This window comes from Seriola lalandi, unplaced genomic scaffold (genome assembly GCF_002814215.2).
Source record: "Seriola lalandi dorsalis isolate HSWRI2012SDOR001 ecotype SW California unplaced genomic scaffold, Sedor1 jcf7180002054411, whole genome shotgun sequence".
Classification (NCBI taxonomy): Eukaryota; Metazoa; Chordata; class Actinopteri; order Carangiformes; family Carangidae; genus Seriola; species Seriola lalandi.
This window is the reverse complement of record NW_019524964.1, coordinates 31,575-53,961: the sequence shown is the minus strand read 5'-3', so window position 1 is coordinate 53,961 and position 22,387 is coordinate 31,575. Positions and strand designations below refer to the sequence as shown.

Genomic DNA, 22,387 nt, shown 5'->3' with positions numbered 1-22,387 from the left:
GATCAGTGCCAACGAGGTCTTTACAATAAATGCAAAGAGAAAAGGTGTGATTAAGTCACCAAGCAGAGAAATAAGGCTCTTGTGACCATACAACCAGGGACATTCACAGCTACCACTGAGGACACAGGGGATCTGTTGTCAGTGATATTTCTAGGAATCAAGGCGGTTTATCGACATTGAGGCCAATTTAGATTCACATATATGTTGTGGGACTAAATACCTTAAAGACTAAAGTATCGTCCACCAAACTACAGTTTCTACCTAGAAGGAAAGCTTTTTAATAGAGTGAATCAATTACAGAAAATTCATCTGAAATCGTTTTTATAATTGAATAATTATTTTAGTAATTTCTAAAGCAAAAATGACAAAACGTCTTGGTTTAAGACTCTGAAATGTAAATATTTGCTGTTTGTCTTAATTTTCTGTGTGTGTGTGTGTGTGTGTGTGTGTGTGTGTGTGTGTGTGTGTGTGTGTATCTTTTGGGTTTTGGACAAAACAAATGCATATTATTGTAAAACGTCAATTTGAGCTTATTTTGTCCACGCAATAGCCAACACCTGATAAACCTGTCTTGAAAATTATCCAAAAAGCCCAGTTAATTTTCTGTCAATCAATTTATTGATGCTTGTCAATACTGCTGGGTAGGATAGGATAATAGGTTAAAAAATCTGATAGGTAAAAAAGAGCAATATTTTAAGGCTACAACTAACTACAAAACGCCAGAAAAAAGTGAGAAATTTCCCATTTTAGATTTTACCATCTTCACTTGTGAGTAATTTTGACATCTTCAAATATCTTCTTTTGTTTTACCAGCAGTATAAAATCAGATAAATATATGGAGTTTACTATTGAGTGTGACAAACAAGAGCATCAAATCCTCATATTTGATAAGTTGGAAACAGCAAGTATTTATCTATTATCACAATAGCAGATTTTGTGTTGATCATCTACAATATAATGTAGTGAAGTAAAAGTACACAGTGGCATGAAAAGAAAAGATAATGCTCAAGGTAAGTACAAGTACCTTAAGTGTGAACTTAAGTGCAGTAGTTGAATAAATGTACTTTTTAGTCAGTCTACAGGAGACTTTCATCCCAAATCCAGCAGCAGGAACAGATAACCCACGAACAGCCTTCATGAAACTGTACCAACAATCATTCTGATGGCAATAAAGGGCTCATGTGAAGTCGAATCTGATTGGTTGACCCACATTCTAAACGTCACTCTGAGGCTCTCATTGGTCGACAGGGATTTGTTTTGCAGTCTTCAGACTTCCTCCTCTGCGTGTTTTCATAAACAAACCAAATTTTTCCTCCCGCCGGGGCCGCCGCACTCTCACCCTGTCAGCTTGCCAGCATTGTCGGATTCCTGCTCCTGGTTTAAGGAAGAGGCTGCGGAGAAGCTTTGAAAGCTAGTTCAAAAAAGAGACGCGGGCAAACGCTGCAACAACCAGAGACGGTCGGTGTTGTCTTCATTGTCCGAACGGTCAACGCGTGGTGGTCGACTGCTGAACCGAGCACACCTGCCGACCTAATACCGGCTGTAATCGCATGGTTTTCAGCTGTCAGTAACATTGGGCCGCTGCTTAGACTGCGAAGAGCTCCGGTAGTATCAGGTGAGTCGACAGACACCGAGGAATATCCTGCAATGCGCTTCTGAGCTGCTGTTAGCTGCTGTCTGTTGTGACTATGCGGAGCTAGCCAGCTAGCTAACACACTCGCTAGGTCGGAGCTAATTTCTCCTGTAGCTGACACATGCATCAGGCCGCTTGTGGGCATTTGTGTCATTATTTAACCACTGGTAGACGGTCACCAGTGTTGGAAGTGTTGTGCAGAAACGTCGCAGCAGGGCTTGAATTTGGGTTAACTGATTGCAGCTAATGAAGCGACAATTCTTTGTGCAAACTGTTATGAACCAGGAAACAAGCTGCTTGATAAACGGCTGCCGTAACCCATCTGCCAGCATAAATCTGAACTAATTGTGTTCATTTACAATAACACTTGCTTTGTTACAAACGTTACTTTGACTCTATGACTTTCAGTTTCTGCACAGTGACAATAACACAGATGCATGATTGCAACACATTCAGGTTGTTTACTAGGGCTGCATTTCACGTATTGTTAGTAGATTAAAGTGTCCATTTTTATGGAAGCCAATTTCTGTCAAGAAACCAAAATTTAATCAGACATCTTATTAGAGAACTAAGAAAATAAGAAATATTTGACACTTTTGCTTAAAAAATGACTGAAGTAATTATTCATGACTAAAATAATTAATTGACTATCAGAGTAGTTGGCTAATTATTCCAGCTCAAACATTTGCTGATAGGAAGTCTAAATTATGAATTGGGCTTCCATAGATTTTTTTTTTTTTTTTAAAACAATTAACTTTGTCTATAAAAGAAGACACCCAGAAGTTACCTGAGCCCAAAGTTTTGTCTTATGATTTCTCACTTTCTCTTGATATTCACTCTATAATTTGACGGATAACAAAGCCAGCAAAGGATTTATGAAGCAGGTCCTCAGTTAAGACATTACATTGACTTTTATTCTGGACATTGTCTGGCCAGTTAATGCTCTGGTTGTTTCTTGTTACTTTGGTCAGGTTATTTTGGGATAAAGCTTGGGAACGGCATCTTGCTATTATCAGTTGTGTTCTAACTTGTTGGAAAACCTGTCTGTCTGATGTCCTGGAATTCCTCACAGATAGGAGTAAAGTTGATCAAACACAGGAAAGGAACCCGGCCAGCACCACTCCTTTATCACTAATTAGTTGGTCTCAGGAGTCATAGCCTGTATGCCTGCATCACTAACCCATGCACAACAACAAACCACCATCCTGCTTCCTCCTTTCCTCCTCAGACATGGTGAAGCTGACAAAGGCCAAGACATTCCAGGCTTACCTGGACTCCTGCCACCGCCGTTACAGCTGTGTGCACTGCCGCGCCCATCTGGCCAACCATGACGATCTTATCTCCAAGGTCAGCCTGCTGCCACCCTTTGTTGTTCATGATCATTTCGTTCGTAAGGCTCGTACACCGCTTCATGGTTTTCGCATAGTTAAGAAAGTAGAAAATCTGGACTGACATAAACCTTTAAAGGAGATGTCTCAAACTTACATTTTGGGTATATTTTGTGAAAGTGGAGAAATTACAATTGATATCATATTGTCTTTTTGATCCATATGTATGTATGTGAAGTATCCCCCTTGTTTTGCATTTTTTCTCTAATTTAATTTTTCCTCTGTCATCTAGTCTTTCCAAGGCAGTCAGGGCCGAGCCTACCTCTTCAACTCTGTGTGAGTATTTTATTTTTGAATATTACTTATTGTTGGCACATTGACTGTAGAAAAAAGGCTACACTTAATCGTAGATTTCCAGTCTTATTTTTGGACCTATTATCACTAAGTAGAAAGGTAGAAATCACATTAAATAAATCAAATCAATAAATATTCCTTTGTATTCACCCCACATTATGGTCCAATCTTTTCAGGTTAGATTAGTGGCCTTGTAAGCTTTTTGTGGGCCTTACAATCTATGATTTTCTTTTATTTTCCCAGTATATTATTCCAAAAATAGTCATGTTCTCCCTGAAAACAAATTCCCAGTATCAGACATGTTTACACACTGTCAACAGATAATTTGATTTACTGCAGACTGGACCTTGAAGTTGGGGGAGTTAACTTTAGTCACGTTCCTACTGGGTTAGTAGGTCAGGAATACTCTGGCTGTAACCATAACTTGCAAAGGCATCAAGACTCTCCAGTAAAAATAACTTAATCTAGCTTTATTAGCACCGATTCAATTTAAACTTAATCTGCTCAGGTGAGTCACTAAATGGTTTCCTCCATTTCCCCATGACTGTTTCACGAACTTTAGTCTTTTTTCCTCACAAAGCAATTCATCAAGAATATTAGTTTGATACCAGAGTGATGAAATTGTACTTGTGCGTGAACAGGACAATGATTTTAGTACTGTGAATCAGAGAAGAGCTGTTGTTTGATGACACTGCGTTTGGTTTCAGGGTGAACGTCGGCTGTGGTCCTGCAGAGGAGAGGCTGCTGCTCACAGGACTTCACGCAGTGGCCGACATCTACTGTGAAAACTGTCACACCACACTGGGCTGGAAATATGTAAGCATGTACTCCTGCACAGAGGATGCTGGCTTGTTGACCATTAAACTGGATTTATGCTTTTACGAAAAGAGGTTAACCTGGGCCCCACCATTTACAACTTGGCATCATATTTCATCCATTGATGGCACCCCTGTAGCTTTAAATTGATTTATCGCACATGATTAGGTCAGGTCCTGCCCACGTTTACTTTCATTCATTGTCTGTGATGGAGAAGAGTGGTCGTGTTGAGCTTGAAGGATTGAAGTAGAGATGGCTTTGCTAGATGTCTGACATCAAAAACGGGCTACTCACAGTTCTTGCAGTCCCCATGTGGCGCCTTTCTAACCCACATATTTAATTAAATTTTTGAGAAGCTACACATCAGCTACAACCATTATGGTGTAGGCTCCAAAGTTACATCATCACCCCTCAACGTACAAATATAAATACAGTTTAACACATTTTATGATGTTTTTGGAGATGGCTTAATGTAGTTTGTTATCCCTGTGTGTGTGAAGCACACATTGCTACACATTCATACACTCTTTCTCAATAATGCTACAGTGCTTTTTTGTGGGGGGAGTAAACAAATGATTCTTCAGTGAAAAAATTAACATAGTATCAAGTTTGAAGAACAAGTTTGAAATTTTGAATATTATTCATATTAATATTGTTATGATTAGATAGTTAAAGAGTTGAATAAATGACACATTCAGAGTTTCTGCATATCCTTACATGAAATTAGTACTGAGCAGTTCACCACCCAGGTATAAGTTTGGTTTGAGCTACACTTTAATCTTCTTTTATTATTTACCCTGTTGGACTTTCCTTCTGCAGGAACAAGCCTTTGAACTGAGTCAGAAGTACAAGGAGGGGAAGTACATCATCGAGCTGTCCCACATGATAAAGGACAACGGCTGGGACTGAGAGGGGAAAACTTCATCTTTCTTCATGACTTTTTCAAAAGTTGCATCCCCCTCGACTTAAAAGGGTTCCAGTGTAGCTTCCTCATCCCGTGTTCAAGCCATCGCTGTGCCACACTTTCACTTCGTATGGCTTTGCCAAGAGTAGCATGTGATGCCTTATCTTTTTCTGTTCTTCGTGTTTTTCCAGCGACCACAACAACACATTTGCTGATATCGCTATCCTAATTGCTAGTTGTGCTGGGACATGGACCGAATGAGTGCAGGGTTTGTGTGTGAAAGACTGGCAGATGTAGTCACACAGACACATGTGCGTGTTCGAGTGACGAAACCCTTATCAGTGACCACGAAACAGCCTCGCTCTGTGGGGGCGAGGCAAGTGCAAGTCAAAAAATCCTCTTACACATCAGATACAGGTATTTGGGTTTTCCCTTTGAGTTTAGACTATCTGGCCCAAACTGTGTAAAGTATTTAGGCTTGTTTAACCCATAGATCATTTGCGAGTGATGCGAGGGTATGGGAATGCTTAGAGCAGTGGGAGGGCTTTTTTTTTTATCAGTGAAATTCCTGTTTTGTTTTATTTTATAGTAAGATCAGTGACACTTGTTCATCTTGTGCCAAAGGCAATCAGTGTGTTGAATTAGTAATGTTAAAGCCCACAAAAATAATTCTTAAATCTGGAGTATGAGTGTCTTGTGATTGTAGTTATACATTGTGTGTGTGTGTGTGTGTGCGTGTGCGTGCGCGTGCGTGTGTGTGTGTGTCGCTGAGATGCCTTAAGTTGGATGGTGTATTAGTCGGGTTCACATCTACAGTTTCCACTGCACAGTTGGGATATCTTCACTTTTACTTAATGATGATGAAATCTACCCTTTGTGTTTGTGTATAGCCGAATACTGAGCTGCCCTTACTGATACATTTACTCAATCATGTTAGAGCAAAGTGTGATTAGGATTATGTAGCATATTTATGGTGATTTTTTAATGTCTGCTTCTTTCATTAAAGTGTATTATTTTAACCTGATCTTTCATTAAAATACAGTGTCCGAAACGTGCGTAGTTCAGTTTTCTTTTGCTTGTGATATGTTGTTGTAGATATAATTCTGACCCTGACTCCCACAACACATGTCTGTCTTTTTTGAGATGCTTGAGCGAAGAGGTTTCTCTTCAAAGTACAGAAACAATGTAGAACTCTCTTCACCACATGAAAAGTGATAATCCTCCACATCACTTGACTTTCAGCATCATTTTTAACTTATTTTTTAACTGAGCACTTGCTGATGCATATGACATAATGGTGCTGGAAGAAACTGTTCTAAAGTTCACAGCATCAGTTCTATCTAATTTCTGATTAAAAACAAGACGACTTGTGCATTTTAACAGAGTTCGCATTCATGGAGGAAGAAATCCAACAGAGTGCTGTGACTGGTCAACAAATCAGCCAGCAGGTGGTGTGAGCACTGTAGTACTGTACCACTGGAGTTGGTACTTTAGAATATATTTTAACTTTATATGTATAATAGACCATATATCAATTTGTAGACACCCTGCTGGTTACAATATGCTACAGCACACAATACAAACAGTTGGGCTGTATTAATTGGTTAAAAATCTTTTTTTCTATTACAAAATTTATATCAGGTCTGATTCGAAAACACTTTCTTACAGAAAATAATAAAACATCAAATGAATTGTATATACAATACATATAGAAGACGATTAATTTTGTGAGTGAAAGTTATTAAATGATCTATGTACTGCAATAGTGATGTTATATAGTAGTATTTTACATGTATATTTTATGGGATTCAGATTTCACAAATGATGGCTAGTTAAGGTTTATTACATTGCAGCTGGATTTATCTGTGTACGTCTGATGTATGCAACTGATTAAAACTTGTTTGGATAATTAATACTGATATATTAGGTAAACAGGTAAACTATCTATAAATATCTTTTTTTCACTTGTATTCTGTCTGGTAAGAAACCACATTTACAGAAAAACAAATTCAAATTTGCAGAGGATAAAAACATTAATTTCATGCCTTGCACAATCAAAGTTAGACAAAAACTACACATTTTATTATCTGTTGCATCACTGACAGTTTGACTGTTGCATTATCAAAATTACTCAACTTGTTTTGGATTTTCAAAACACAGGCAGCAATAGAAAGTTAATACACACCCTCCTCTTATTGTAAAGAAATGGTGATTATAGTTGAAGCAGGAACAGGTCACATGAGTGAACTCTGATCAGAACTAAGCTTTTTTTTAAAAGGCATGTGGTAGAGAGGCTGCTGATAGTCATGTGTGTGCAGTTCATTCCCAGCTGTCTGCTCTGCTTTCACTTTTCAGTCCTCACAAAGTCTATTGTATGTATACATTATAGTAGTAGTGAGAAACTTTACAAGTAGCATTGAGGGATATTCATTTAAATGTTTTTCTTCTTCAATAAAATTTAAAATTTAAAATAATATGTTGCAGCATACAGAAGGTCTGTTACACTGTGGGGTACACACCACCAAGTAGTGCAAGTGTTTTCTCCCAGTGTACTGAATATAAAAGCTTGGGGGAATGTAGGACATGTAATGTGATGGAGCTGGGAGGTAGCTGGAGTAAGTAAAGCTTAGATTTCCATGTCAAGCAAGTTTTAGCAAGACAACCCACTCACCTAGGCACATGTCTCTCAGTTAAAATGATGTAGGCCTACTGTATAATTTGTATTGTGGTCAAAGCTACTGGTGTCAGAAATTAAACTGTCATGAACCAAATCAAAATCAAAATTAAATTATTTATTTACACAGACATTTCATGCAGACGCCTTTCCTCATCATGAAAAGTGGTTGTGTTGTGCTGCGGTGATGCAGACTAACCTGGTCTTTACTGATGCCAAATGTACACTATGTCCTTTTCTCCTGTGATATTGGACTGCAGCAGTAAAATCAGTTATTAATCAGTTTTAAGAAATGAATTTAATTTGATCTGACTCAAATTCTGTCAAATCTCTAATGTTTGTTTAATTACAATGACTAGTTTTTGAATACACAGAAAATCAAGACAAAAAACAAGGCATGTTGGTTCTATGCAAGAGGCCTCAGTCAAATCAAAAATGCTCTGAGGATATAAACCTCAATAAATAAAATTACAAATAAATTATGCATATGACAAACTGTGATAGCCATCAAGACTCACTAATGGATGCTATGGGTGAAATATACATTTTAGGAGATTTATTGCGTGAAGACAATATATGATTGGGTAAAGATTTAATCTATAGACAAAATCTGCCATAGAAAGGAAACAAATGTTCTGAAGTGAGGTGAAATGTCCCTTTAGCTGACATCAGAAACACCCATTTTCATTTTACAGTGTCACCTTGACAAAGGGAGCCCCAGAGTGTGTCTCCTGGTCATTCAATCAAGTCAGCCTTTAATTGTTTGACTCCTACAAGGAGTTTAATGTTGATTTAAATGAACATCTCCCTTCCACGCTTGTTATCCCATGGTGAAAGCAACATACAACAGACACATGTATACTGTGCTCTATTCCTAGGCGGGTGTATGCTGGAACTTGACACTGTGTTATTGTGTTTGCTGATCGTCTCTACATTACGCTGTTGTCTCACTTTGTAATTATTGCAAAAAACACAGTATTTAGTGGTTGATTTTACGATTTATTTGACACCTAGTAATTAATACGCCAGTGTGTAGTGACTACTAGCGTTTCAACTGCAGTCAGTGCACTTGCAGCAGAAGATACCACAACACACACGCTCTACAAACGCTACATCTTATTTCACGGTTTTCCAAACTTCTGTAATATGTAATTGCTTTAAAAATTGCTACCAAACAACAACACGTTCTACAAGATATTTTTAGGTGCAATATACAACAAGGGTTAGATATTTAAAGCCTGTTTCTGTCGACCACCCCCACGTCCACACAAATGGATTCTTCCGAGGAGGTTGGTCATGTGACTTTTTCCGTTTCGCCATTTTCCTCTTCTAAACCCGGTCCCTTCGCTGGCAGATACGTTGTCGCTCCCTGTCAGCGTTTTAACCAGCCCAAAGCTGACGGTGGGATAGGGGAAACCCTAAAAAGAACATAGTCTGCCTTGTAGCTGTATCGCCCCGAGAGAAGAGCGAGAATGTCTTCTGAGGAGAGCCCCGAGTACTCCCCTTTCTTCGCTGTGATGGGAGCCTCTGCGGCCATGGTCTTCAGCGGTAACTACCCTAGCTTCTCCACCTGACATCTCTGTTTCATTCTTTCAACGCTAACCACGACTTAGCTCAGACAGATGTTGAATTCCTACTGCGTTGTTAGAGAAAGACAACACACGTACTGTCGTCAGAGATGCAGTGTTGCTGTTAGCTGGGTCGGTCACAGCTCACACACACCTGCCAAGGATGCGAGGGAGAGGCGGGGGAAGGTGTCCGTTGACATCAAGCTGCTGACCCACCAGCTCCTCACGCCACCAGCCTCGTAGCTAACCGCGTCCTGCGTGAGCCAGGTTATATCATATCATAGCTGTAACAATGTTTTCTGGTGCCTGCTAGGTTGGTGACGCAGACCCTCTTGCAGCTGCTTTCTTTAATCTGTCAAAATGTATTTTATCTATCAGCGCACGAAGGACCAGATTCACACGAATAATAAAATAAACAGGATTCTTGATGAGATTGAACACAGCGCATGTTTCCCCATTGGTTTTACTGAGCTGCATCACAGGAGGGCCAACGCCAAGGCCTGCACGTCAGTCTGTCACATTAAAGGCGAAATCCGTCCATTCATTCATGTGCAGTAGACAGGGTACACCCAGTGTGTCACAGAGGAAATATAATCCGCTACAGACAGTGTGCTGTTGGGGGAGATATTGTGGGGAAGTCGAGGGATTTCGATTCCTGCAGACTCAGATAACTGTCTCCATAATTTGGAAGTCGCTGATGATTTGATGATGACAGCAGTTGACACTTGGTGGTTGTCCATCTGGTTAGTGAGAGACTGGGCTCATAACAGTAATCTAGAGATGCACAGATCCATTTTTTTTCCAGTAACTGCAACACATTGTATTAATCTGATACTAGTGTTCTCTTTTTCGCAAATTTAAAATCTGCTTCTGGATTATTTTTATATAAAGTAACACTAGGCCAGGGACTGCTGTGGGACTAAAACTGAGTCAGTAGCCTGTTGTACCTGAATGTAACTAAAATTTTAGAATAAGTCAGGCAAAGAATCTGTGTTTAATGTAGATCGGTCACACCCTGGCTGACACCCAACTCAATCAGTGCGTCCTTAATTAAATCTAAATTAGTTTTATTTTAATGTAGTATCTTACTACCTATCCCAGAGGTCTCTGTTCAGTAGCTCATTTATACCAAAATCGACTATATTTTGAGACTGTCCTGCACAAACTTTGGTCAGCTTCAGCTGTTATGGCTCAGTGTAAATGCTACATGGGAAATTTGGTTATTAAATAACTATTAGTAATGATTACATCAAACATTGCCATTTTTTCCGTACTGGCCGGGCTCTGTTTTGCATTATTGCCACATCGTACGCTTCACAGCTTTTAATCAGAAAACAGTGTGCCCATATCTCAATAAACTCTCCATGGGTGTTGCTACAGTGCCACAACCGTTGTTTGATTGCTCACTATGGAGTCGGTCCAGGATTTCTCAAAGGTGGCAGTTGCATGAAGTGGAATCCCTGATGTAACATTTAGGAAAGGAGATGAGAAAGATGATCCTTATTAAACATTCAGGACAACTCAATCAGGCCTCTAATAACTGACATTTGTGTAAAGCTGAAGACCCACTGGACAGAAATATGATGTCCAACCCTATTCAATATCAATGGGATGCGAGTACTCCGCCTTTTAAAAAAACCGGGGGAGAAAGCAGGCTGTGCAGAGTTGGCCCATAATGCATTGAAAAGGGGAGGTATCAGAAATGTACTGCTTGTTAAATTTAATAGAGAAAATGCTGTTACTTATTTACACAGTGCTTATTAACAACCATTTACATAACAATTGAATGTGTCAACACACCCACAGCAGCAAGTGAGTAGAGGTGAAAACTGTGTTGTGTGATACATTTATTCATGCACAGCAGGGATTCATTGTCAGCAGGTAACATCCTGTGTGCAGAGTTTCTCACCACTTGCTGCCATCTAAGCCATGTATAATGATCGGCAGTTGGCCTGTGTAGATCCATGCTCACCAGCTAACAAAGAATAGCACTGAATACTGTAGACTGCATACATTAATTTTCACATTGAACGTAGATGCTGTTAAATCGTCAGAGGAAAAGAGAGATTTCCCTGCGTCAAGTGACGAGTGTAGATGAACAACTACAGGTGACAACACGTGGGATGTGATGAACTGGCTGACATAAAGCACATGATGTGCTCCCTACTGCTGGTGAAGTCTTTGACCTGAAAGTGAAATAATTTACTGATCCTGTCCTGAATACAACACAGAATATTTTATGTTGCTCATGCTTGTCTGACAAAGTGTCAACAAAAACTGAAAATTTAAATTTTTCTGAAAACCACAATATGGTCTTTAGTCTATCTGTAGTCATTATGGTAAAATACATACTGTAATAGAGCTCATGGCAGGAAGGAAGCCAAAGGGCTTGTACAATGTCCTCCCCAAATACAAAACAATTCAGTCAAGTACAGTTATAAACATCAGACAGCAAAACAAAGAAAACAAAAATAACATAAGAGCAGATACAAGAAATACAAAAAGAGAACTTACTATGAAAAACAAAAGGAAAATATACAGAAAAACACAAAAGCTTGAAGTTTAGGATTATTGCAAGGCTACTGTATTACTGTAGATTGCGTTTTAGATTGTACAGGTATATGCAATATATATACAATACACTAACTGGCAACATGTTTGCAGTTATGTGTTCTGTGAGAAAACCCAAACATAGATGAACATTTTTTAAAATATCTATCTTTAATTTCTCAGCTAATTATTGCTGGATGTGAGAGAGCTGGAAGTCAGAACATTTCTACTACTGTTTCATTGGGAATCATTTGTAAGTGAAGACTGAAATGAACAGAACAATTAACACCAAGTCTCTCATCTCGTACTCAGCATTAGGAGCAGCGTATGGGACAGCAAAGAGCGGCACAGGCATTGCTGCCATGTCCGTGATGCGGCCAGAGCTCATCATGAAGTCCATCATCCCTGTGGTCATGGCGGGTATCATCGCCATCTACGGGCTGGTGGTGGCTGTGCTGATAGCAAACAACATCTCTGAGAGAGTCAACCTTTACAAGTAAGATGAACCTCTGATCATTTTTACCTTTTCATTTTTGTTTATGCAATTTGTATGGATTGAGAAACACATTATTTTATATCTTTTACATTATGTTTATGCTTTCCAATGGAATCTCTCTCACACACACACACACACACACACACACACACACACACACACACAAACAACCCCACCATCTCCTTAACTCACAAACTCAATTCCTGAGAAAAGCATCTGGCTCTTAAGCTTTCTGAACATGTGACTTCCTTTGTCATGGGACATTTGCTACATCTGGCTTGATGCTGTGTTTTGCAGTAAACCATTCACTTGGACTTGCTGGTTACATTTTTATATGAAGGTTTACATGAGGGTGATGCATCCTAACCATTAGGCCACCAGATGCCACTCATTGTTAATATTGAAACTATTGCCTATAAGTGGTTTGACAATTGCTTATAAGTGGTGCTGTTTGCTTTGCGTGAAGTCACAGTGAAACAGCAGTTGCAGCGTCTTTAGTTTCATTAATGTGACGTATTTCTGACTGAAACAGAATCTGCAGGTGGCCTTTATTTACTTAAAAGTCTGCATATCCTTGTGTGATGCTGTAGAGGACCTTTCGCCTCCACCTACACTAGGCTTGGGAGATATCCAAAATTTAATATCTAGATATAGTTCAGCCCAAATATTGCAATATTAAGTTATTATCAGGGGGCATATATTTGATATTATCATATATCACGATGACCTAAATTACACTTCTTTTACGCTAACTACAATCACATTATTTGAAAATGAAAAAAAATTGACCTGACCCATGATATCTCTGAAAATATGTTGACATTTTAAAGGAATAGACAAGTGAATTTTATTATTTTTTAATTTTTAATTTTTTTTATTTCACTTTATCTTTGAAGTTCCAGAGCAATTTAACAAGCAGGAGAATGACCGCACAGTATTGGTCCAAACAGCCACATTTTACCTGTTCAAGTCCTTTAATGTCCTCGCTGGTGGCACCATGTATCTTTTTATTGGAAAACCACACTTGTTGCTGCTCTGAATGGAGGAAAATATGGGTGTGATCTGTATATGCAGTATGTGTATTATTGCCAAGATATGGCTGAATACACTACCTCTGTACCACATTAAAAGCGTGTTGATACAGATGAGCTAAAATGTAATGCCTGTACTGTGAATTGCCACAGATATCAGAAGTATTCATTTGAAATTTCATGCAGCAGTTTCCCAGATAACTTCATAGAACAGGGCTGGATGTTGATCTACTGGATGTTAGAGATATTATTACCTTGTACAGTGACGGTTCTCTTTTCTCTCTCCAACAGGAGTTTCCTGCATCTTGGCGCTGGTCTGAGTGTGGGTCTGAGTGGTCTGGCGGCCGGGTTCGCCATCGGCATCGTGGGCGACGCCGGGGTGCGAGGCACTGCCCAGCAGCCCCGGCTTTTCGTGGGCATGATCCTGATCCTGATCTTTGCTGAGGTGTTGGGGCTTTACGGCCTCATCGTGGCCCTCATTCTATCTACAAAATAAGTGTCTGCATCAAACACCATCTCATTCATTCCACATCAAAGCAGCAAGAACAAATAGGAGATTTTCACCTACTTCCATTACACCCTGTGGGTCTGACAGGATGGGATGGCAACAGAAACATGTTGGCGGTCGACTTTGGCACCTGTGTCCTCAGTAGATATCATCTATCCATATTGTTTAAAGCCATCCAGTTGTGTCAGGTCCTGTGCGTACAGAACGGGCATGAAGATGTATTGGTTGTTGTGGGATGATGTGTGGACAGTCTGCCTGATTTGTTGTCTGATCTTAACCTGTACAGTGATCCCGAGTCCCTCCACCTCCTGTAAATGTAGTAACCAGTCTGTGCTGTGAGTGTGAGTATCAACGTTTACCCCTTTGCCCCTTTCCCCTCCTTTGATTTTTGTTTTACGTTGGTGGTTCTGATTGTCATTCTCTGTTTCGAGACTGCTGAAAAATCGTGCACATTAGTATTTTATTTTTTCATGTTCTTTTTGGGGACCATTTTTGAATCACAGTGGTGAGGAGCTGTCAAGACTTTTTTTTTCAGTATTTATGAAAAGCTATGAAGATTTTGACTTAATGAAACTGTCTAAATGGAATACTGTTTATTGAATACCCTATATACATAAAAAAAATTATATATAAATTATCTGTGTATAGTTAGATTAATTGCACTGTGGGTAATTGTTCAAAGTGCTTGGAATTCCTCTGGGTGTAGTGTGATTATTAATGGAGGATGTCCACATGTTGACATGGAGTTGACAGAGTGTGTGTGTGTGCGTGCGTGCGTGCGTATGTGTGAATGAGCTGAGTGCATAATGTGTGCAAGTGGATTTATGTTTAATATGACATTCTCAAACACTAGTATCGTTTACCTGTAGTGCTGCTGTCTTGATTTTTTTTTTTTTTTTTTTTTTTTTTTTTTTTGGTTTTGTTTAAGGTGAAAGCTCACTGTTCAGCCATGCCTGTCAGATTTCCAAATAAAACTCAACCTCCTCCAGAACATCATTGTCAAGTCTCTTTTCTGAAATTATCGGAGTGAGTAAACCTGTAGTAGTAGATAACTTTTCAGTCTACATGGAAAATGGTTAAATTGGTAAATTAAATGTAAAGCAGGAAGGACTTCCTATAGATGATTGTAGTTTTCATCAAAAATGTAATTTAATTATCTTAAAATCTTTCAAACAGGTAAGGACAAAGACGATACATTTTTAAAATGATTACAGAGATTTCAACTAGGGCTACAACTAACCATAATTTTCATTATCAGTTATAGATTATTTTATTGATTAGTCTGTAAACATTTTGAGTGTCATTACAGTTTTCTAAAGCCCATGTTGACTATTTAAAATGTTTTTTTTGTTGTTGTTTTTAGTATTATTCCAACGCCTAAAGATTTTCAGTTTATTACCATAGAAGTGTATAAAAATAGTTTATTTTCCTTATGGGGAATATGAGGAAAGACTGCCTGAACTGGGGTCCAGGGACCTCCAAGGTCCCCAAAGAGAATTCCCATGCATATAAGAGTTATGGAGGCCTCTGTGCTCTTTGGAACTTTTTAATGCAGCAGAATTTTTTTGTATCCTTCCCTGGATCTGTGCCTCAACACAATCCCGTCTCTGAGCTCTGCAGGCAGTTTCCTCCACCTTCCACCCCAATGCATATTATTACTCTGGTATGCATTGTCAGCTTTGAGACCTTATATAGATGGGTGTGTGCCTTTCAAAATTAAGTCCAATCAATTGAATTTACCACAGGTGGATGCCAATCAAGATGTAGAAACATCTCAAAGATGATTCAAAGAAATAGGAGGCACCTGAGCTAAATTTCAAGTGTCATAGCAAAGGGTCTGAATACTTGTCTCAGTGTGATATTTCACTCTTGCCTCTTTAATATATTTGCAAAAAAACTTGAAATTCTGTTTTCACTTTGTCGTTATGTGGCATTAACTGTAGATTTTTTTTTTAACCAGAAGACTGCAGCATAAACATAAAATGTGAAAATACTGAAACTGTCAAACACTTTCCAAAGTCACTCTAACTGTAATGAGGCAATACCGTCCAATGTATATTTGAGCTCTAAAATATGTCAATATTACAACAAATTTGCATTTAACCTTAGACAAACTGTTTTAAGTGTGTTATATTAATATTAAGTAAGTAACATACCATGCTCATCCTTGATTGATTAGCTTAGGTTACATAAATGTGCTTTGCCATCATAAAGGACTTCTACATTACCCTTGATAAAAGGCCCAGCCTGTTGAGGTTTCAGACATGCAATACTTCATCTGTTCTGAGTTAATATACAATTGCATTGTTTTGCTGAGAAGGGGAATGATTGAGAAAGTCATGACGTTACAGGTCAGGGCTGATTGGGTGGTTGAATTTCTGCTTAGATTTGTTGTTTTTGCAATTCACTATTGAATTTGTCAGAGTAAAGACAAATTTAAAATTAATAAAAAAATAATAATAATGAATAAGGGATTGAAAAGAAAAACAACAAAATACTCGACATAACTGAGCGCAAAACAAGAAATAAATGAGAAATGTCAGTGACAACATGCATAATAACAAACAATAACAAATCAGTCATGTTAAACACTTCTCCTTTTTGTATCTGCTTCCTTTGTAGCTCTAGGAACAAGCCTCTTGCTGGACAAGTGACAAAACCAAGAGCAGAGAACAAAGGAGCCTGGTGCTCCCTCTTCTCCCTGTGGCCGTAAACTCCCCGGGCCTTGTACTTCTTGCAAAATCCTTTTCTCTGAAGCAGTGTGCACTGATCTCTGACATACATATTTACATCTGAGCAGGCATAGACACACACACTCACATGAAACACAAGTACTCCACTTTAGTGGATGTGTGGGAAGAACATGAATAAATTAAAAATGAGGCCTCACACAATCATCTGTTTTTTTCTGTAATATGAGATTTCAAGATGTAAGATGTGTATAAGAGACAGGTGTTTAATCTCATATAAAGCAGTGGGAAGTAAACAGCAAACCTCTTGTGGATGCAAAGGCAAGAATTCTCCACTCGAAAGAGTTGAAGTGAGAATTACCACAACAGGGATTTGAAGTGCTGTCCTGCTGACAAAGAAATAAATCGGTCCTTAGAACACCCTAGGTGTTGACAGGCCTGATCCAAATTTTTAAAAGAAGCAAGAAACAACTAAAAAGCTTGAGTTAAGGATAAGGATAAAGTTAAAAATAAATAAATGAAATAAAATTTTAGAGAGTCAAGCTGAATTAAATTAAGGTACCTAGGGAGATAAAAATAAGTAAAGAAAGAAATAAATATATTAATAGATAAAACGATTCCAAGCAGCAAAGCATAACAGTAAAAAGAAAAGAGAATAATAAGTAAAGAAATAAAGAAATAAATATATATATTGATAGATAAATAAATAAGTTAAAATAAATAAAAGAAAAGGAATAAACTAAATAAGAAGGTAAAATGGGAAAGGGAGGTAGCAAACTAACTCCAAAAGAACAGTTATCATGTAAAGATTGGAAATATGTTGAAGATGTGTATAAGAGACAGGGAGGATGCTGCCAACAACTACGCCCGTGGACACTACACCATTGGCAAAGAGATAATTGACCTGGTGCTGGACAGGATCCGTAAATTGGTGAGTCACATAAGAGCAGGAAGACACACACCAGGAAAGTAAGAGCAGTGCATGTACTGTATGCTGTATCAACTCAAATTATTACTCAATTATACATTATACATTACCTTTCCACCACCAGAGGGCACCTAATCATTATCCATGGCAACTATGACTCCTGACCATTTGATTTATGTTTATTTATATTTTAAATTTTATATATATTTATTATTTATCATTTATTATTATTTTAAATATATTTTATCATCTGTGCAGTGTATTTTGTTTGTTTGTTTTCTGAATGTGCAGAACTGTCAAGTGTCAAATCAATTGCCTCAGAAATGTTGAGAATCACTGATCTATATTATATTACTGCAATCTTTTTATTTATATCCGTCCTCAGGCTGACCAGTGCACTGGTCTTCAGGGATTCCTGGTTTTCCACAGCTTTGGAGGTGGTACCGGCTCGGGCTTCACCTCCCTGCTGATGGAGCGTTTGTCTGTAGACTACGGCAAGAAGTCCAAGCTGGAGTTCTCCATCTACCCAGCTCCCCAGGTGTCCACTGCTGTGGTGGAGCCTTACAACGCCATCCTGACCACACACACCACCCTAGAGCACTCTGACTGTGCCTTCATGGTGGATAATGAGGCCATTTATGATATCTGTCGCAGGAACCTGGACATCGAGCGTCCTACCTACACCAACCTGAACAGGCTGATGAGTCAGATTGTGTCCTCCATTACTGCTTCCCTTCGTTTTGACGGTGCCCTTAATGTTGATCTTACAGAGTTTCAGACCAACTTGGTGCCATATCCCCGTATCCACTTCCCTCTTGCCACCTATGCCCCTGTCATCTCCGCTGAGAAGGCGTACCATGAGCAGTTGACAGTGGCAGAAATTACCAACGCCTGCTTTGAGCCATCCAATCAGATGGTAAAATGCGACCCTCGCCACGGCAAATACATGGCCTGCTGCCTTTTGTACCGTGGCGATGTGGTCCCCAAAGATGTCAACGCTGCCATTTGCAGTATTAAGACCAAGCGCACCATCCAGTTTGTGGACTGGTGTCCCACTGGTTTCAAGGTCGGCATCAACTACCAGCCCCCCACTGTAGTTCCTGGTGGAGACCTGGCCAAGGTCCAGAGGGCTGTGTGCATGCTGAGCAACACCACTGCTATTGCAGAGGCCTGGGCTCGGCTTGACCACAAGTTTGATTTGATGTACGCTAAGCGTGCCTTTGTCCACTGGTATGTAGGTGAGGGTATGGAGGAGGGAGAGTTCTCTGAGGCCAGAGAGGACATGGCAGCTCTGGAGAAGGATTATGAGGAGGTTGGACTTGACTCTGTTGAGGGTGAGGGAGAGGGAGAGAACGAGGGGGAGTATTAGAAAGCTCAGGAAGCTGCCAGTTATACAGAACAAACACACATATTTTGTTATGAAATACATTAATGTTTTTTTGTGAAATGCCATTTTGGCTAGGTTCCTATGTCCCTGTTACACGAAGTATTTAAAAAAAAAAAAAAAAAAGGAATGAGGAAGTTGGACTGGACTGTTATGGGTGAGGGAGGAAAGTAAGTGACTTAACAGCCCTTGTGAAGCTGAAGATGATTCAAGTTTTTTTTCTAAAATGCATTCCAAAAACTAATGTTAATCTATCAAATATACAATTTGTTCATAATAAAAAAATACTGGCAGTGTTCTGAATAAAGTTCCTGTGACATACAAAGCTGCATCTGTTGATCTGTTTCTTTGGAGAACATGGTTCTTTTGCTTTGTTTTGATGATGAATGGAAACCAGTGATTTAATTGGTCATTTCAAATCTTAATTCTGAATCCAGAAAATCACAGACTTGAGTTTTAGAATTTGCTGTACAACAATAAATACCATATACAACATGAATGTCTTGTAGAATATATAACTGATCAGCTACATTAAAACAGGTAACATGTTTTAATGTTTTGATAAGTGTTTTTTTTTAACTATGCCTTACCTCAGCAGTTCCCTATGTTTTTCTTTTTACAGCCTTAAAAGTACTGAAAGTTTCAGTGGTAAATATTAAGAGGTAAGTTTAGCTGTTTTCATCAATACATGAAATTGTAAACTTAATCAAATATTTAATGAAATCCAGACAGTGCACCTCAAAAACACTGGAATCAGCCAAACAAACTTACATATACATAAATATTACAAACTTTGTTTACCCCATTAGGCAAAGTTAACTTTAACAGTTGATTTTGATAACCCTCTGCTTCTCTAACACTGCAGTTACATTCCTTTGGCTGTGACAAACCCCACACAAAGCACTTCATCTCAGGACCATGTTGCTGCTGATACTTTCACCACTAAAGTAGTTATCATATTGCTATTTTTATTCTCAACAAACATCACCTTCATTTGAGCAGCAAACCAAACGGAAACAGGCAAAACTTGAAAAAACACTATCAGTCATGGGCATAACTTACTGATAGATGAAGTGACAGTTACTGTGTCTGAAATGAACAGATTCAGACTTCAAATTAGCTTCAGAAAATTCAGAATTTGCCCATTCTCCCCCTAAGCTGCCCCTATTTCAGGTGTGTACGATTACAGTAACACAAATACACGTCATCTGTCACAGTATATTGAACATCTAGAGTCCATCAGTCTGTTCAGAACCTTAAGTGACTGGGTGTTATGCCGAGTGCACAGTGACCCTGGCTTTATCAGGGCCTACACCTGTACATATGTGAAGAGATGTGTTGGTTTACTGTATGGACAAGTGGACACTGTGTAAATGCTGTACTCACACATTTAGTTGGTAAATGTGAACAATAAAATAAGCTCTGGCATGAGGAATGTCTTTCAGTGTGGCATTGGCAAGTTAATTCAAATAATGCAGTATTACATTTTATAAAATGCATAAATATTTCAAGAACTACAGGATGGCAGTCTGACTTAAGTTGATTTTTTTTTCTGTAATAATATGATCATGAACGAGGATTATGCCTGAATAAGGATTAACTGGGGAAATGTGAGCTGTGAATATGGAAAACTTGCCAAAGTATTATAAGGGGCTCCCAAATGTTTTCATGTCAAGGTACCCAAGTACATACATGCACCAGCAAGAATATGATGTAGAGAGGCAAATAACACAGCAAACAATTAAAATTCCCTCAAAAAGAAAATAAACAAGTCATATTTAGAGATTAATTATAGATATATTGTATATAAAATACTTTTATATCTAGTTAAGTGTAATTTCAAAAACGTCCCCAATAGTCCGAAAATTGAGTAAACTTTGTAAGTAAACAACTCTGACACCCTGTTGAAGAAGATGACAGTTTTTTCAACCAATAGGAAAAGAGCTCATGTAACACTCGACCAATCAGATTCAGCAAATATTTTCCCGGCATAAGCGAGTATAAAAAGCCTCAGAGGATTCAAGTGTCGCACAAACGGGCGACCTTAAATGGTAGTGGATTGTTAGTTCATTTCTAAGGTAATCTTCGTGTTTCATAACTTCGAAAAACATGGTGAGTATGGGATAATGTTGGTTATTTTTTTATCTAACAGTTTTGAAATCTCTAGGATGAAGTAGCCCACATCAGTGTTAGCTATCAATTGTCAAGGGAACTGAATCCTGTTAGCTAATGCTAATGCTAACGATTTCTAACGGTCAGAACACTATGCTAGGTTTGATGACGTTCGAATGCTAAGCTAGGTTTGGTCAGAGCACTACGCTACATTGACTAAAAAGTCTGAGGTGGAGGAACCAGCAAACTAAGTTTCTTTATTCTATAGGCTGTTTTAATTGTATTTTTTTAAGTGTAGCTTCATTGCGTTATTTATGTTTTCTGGTTAATGGAAGAGCATCCTCTAAATTCAGTTTGAGATCTTGGCTGTACTTTAACATTGCACAACATGATGGAACAAAATGAATAACAACAAACAAATTACGGGGCAATAAAGTATGCATAAACAATAAATAAAACAACAAAATATAGTTAAATAAAAACTTAAAAAACAATACATTCATTTACAGTTTTTAGTGACTTCTTATTGATGCAAGATTTAATGGTCTCTAAATACTGTTCAGATTTTTCATTTAAAACAAAAGAGAGGTGCTTATCAAATTTACATTCATGATTATGAAACTAAGCTAACATAATTGTTTTTCCATCTTTTTCCTGTTTTGATTTCAATGCCAGACAGTTCATGTTCATACAGTAAAGCAAAATCAGCCATTAATCTATCATTAATAAACTCAAAACCACCATACATGGATATCATTCTTAAATCTTTGAATGAAGTGTTTTTACAGGGTAAACGTTTTGTAAAAGTTTAAAGGACATCTCTATGAAATGTTTATGAAGCAACAGCCAAACCCTCTGCCATGGAAAAACACTAAGAAAAATATTGTAGTAGGTGGTGACATTTTGAATAAAAATGAAATCCTGTTGAAATAACAAAGAAATGGACACTTCTATTTTTTTTTTTTTTTTAAGGATGGTTGAAAGCAGATTTTACTATGAGTGGTGTCAATAGGGTGAAGTAATCTATAACTGAGATAAGGGACACATGTATAGAACTCCATTAAGGTTCTGATTTGAGGTCTGTGATGTTGTGTACACCCAGTTTCTCTTGATTTATCAACGGGTAAATTAATGAAAGTGTTTAGTTCCTTCCCCCATGCAAATGAATCTTGTGTTTGCTATTTAACTTTCTTCACCATGTGATGAGTGAGCTAAAGCGTCTGATTATTGTGAACTTGCAAAATGTTACAAATGGCCTTTGTTTTGCTCCAGCGTGAGTGTATCTCAATCCACGTGGGTCAGGCTGGTGTCCAGATTGGCAATGCCTGCTGGGAGCTTTACTGTCTGGAACATGGGATTCAACCTGATGGTCAAATGCCGAGTGACAAGACCATTGGAGAAGGGGATGATT

The 22,387-nt window shown here is 38.4% G+C and overlaps 3 protein-coding genes across 3 annotated transcripts; all 3 read left to right on the top strand.

Annotated features, from left to right (window-relative positions):
- The first annotated feature begins 1,283 nt into the window (after positions 1-1,283).
- ypel3 (yippee-like 3) lies at positions 1,284-6,086 on the top strand. Its single transcript, XM_023410002.2, has 5 exons — positions 1,284-1,615; positions 2,862-2,980; positions 3,254-3,297; positions 4,023-4,131; positions 4,951-6,086. The coding sequence occupies exons 2-5, from the start codon at positions 2,864-2,866 to the stop codon at positions 5,038-5,040; spliced, it is 360 nt and encodes a 119-aa protein (XP_023265770.1). The 5' UTR covers positions 1,284-1,615; positions 2,862-2,863; the 3' UTR covers positions 5,041-6,086.
- A 2,955-nt stretch (positions 6,087-9,041) lies between these two features.
- On the top strand, positions 9,042-14,853 carry LOC111657709 (V-type proton ATPase 16 kDa proteolipid subunit c). Its single transcript, XM_023410001.2, has 3 exons — positions 9,042-9,257; positions 12,140-12,323; positions 13,646-14,853. Exons 1-3 carry the CDS (start codon positions 9,182-9,184, stop codon positions 13,848-13,850), a joined length of 465 nt encoding a protein of 154 aa, XP_023265769.1. The 5' UTR covers positions 9,042-9,181; the 3' UTR covers positions 13,851-14,853.
- Positions 14,854-17,865: 3,012 nt separating this feature from the next.
- Positions 17,866-18,849, top strand: LOC111657708 (tubulin alpha-1D chain-like). The gene has a single exon (XM_023409999.2). The coding sequence runs from the start codon at positions 17,950-17,952 to the stop codon at positions 18,847-18,849; it is 900 nt and encodes a 299-aa protein (XP_023265767.1). The 5' UTR covers positions 17,866-17,949.
- Positions 18,850-22,387: the final 3,538 nt, after the last annotated feature.

Excerpts from the sequence above, each read along its gene's own strand:
- LOC111657708 (XM_023409999.2), top strand. The coding sequence starts at position 17,950 with ATGGAGCGTTTGTCTGTAGACTACGGCAAGAAGTCCAAGCTGGAGTTC.
- LOC111657709 (XM_023410001.2), top strand. The coding sequence starts at position 9,182 with ATGTCTTCTGAGGAGAGCCCCGAGTACTCCCCTTTCTTCGCTGTGATG. Across the intron at positions 9,258-12,139 it reads TGCGGCCATGGTCTTCAGCG|CATTAGGAGCAGCGTATGGG; the intron begins GTAACTACCCTA and ends TCTCGTACTCAG. Across the intron at positions 12,324-13,645 it reads GAGAGAGTCAACCTTTACAA|GAGTTTCCTGCATCTTGGCG; the intron begins GTAAGATGAACC and ends TCTCTCCAACAG.
- ypel3 (XM_023410002.2), top strand. The coding sequence starts at position 2,864 with ATGGTGAAGCTGACAAAGGCCAAGACATTCCAGGCTTACCTGGACTCC. Across the intron at positions 2,981-3,253 it reads ATGACGATCTTATCTCCAAG|TCTTTCCAAGGCAGTCAGGG; the intron begins GTCAGCCTGCTG and ends TCTGTCATCTAG. Across the intron at positions 3,298-4,022 it reads GCCTACCTCTTCAACTCTGT|GGTGAACGTCGGCTGTGGTC; the intron begins GTGAGTATTTTA and ends GTTTGGTTTCAG.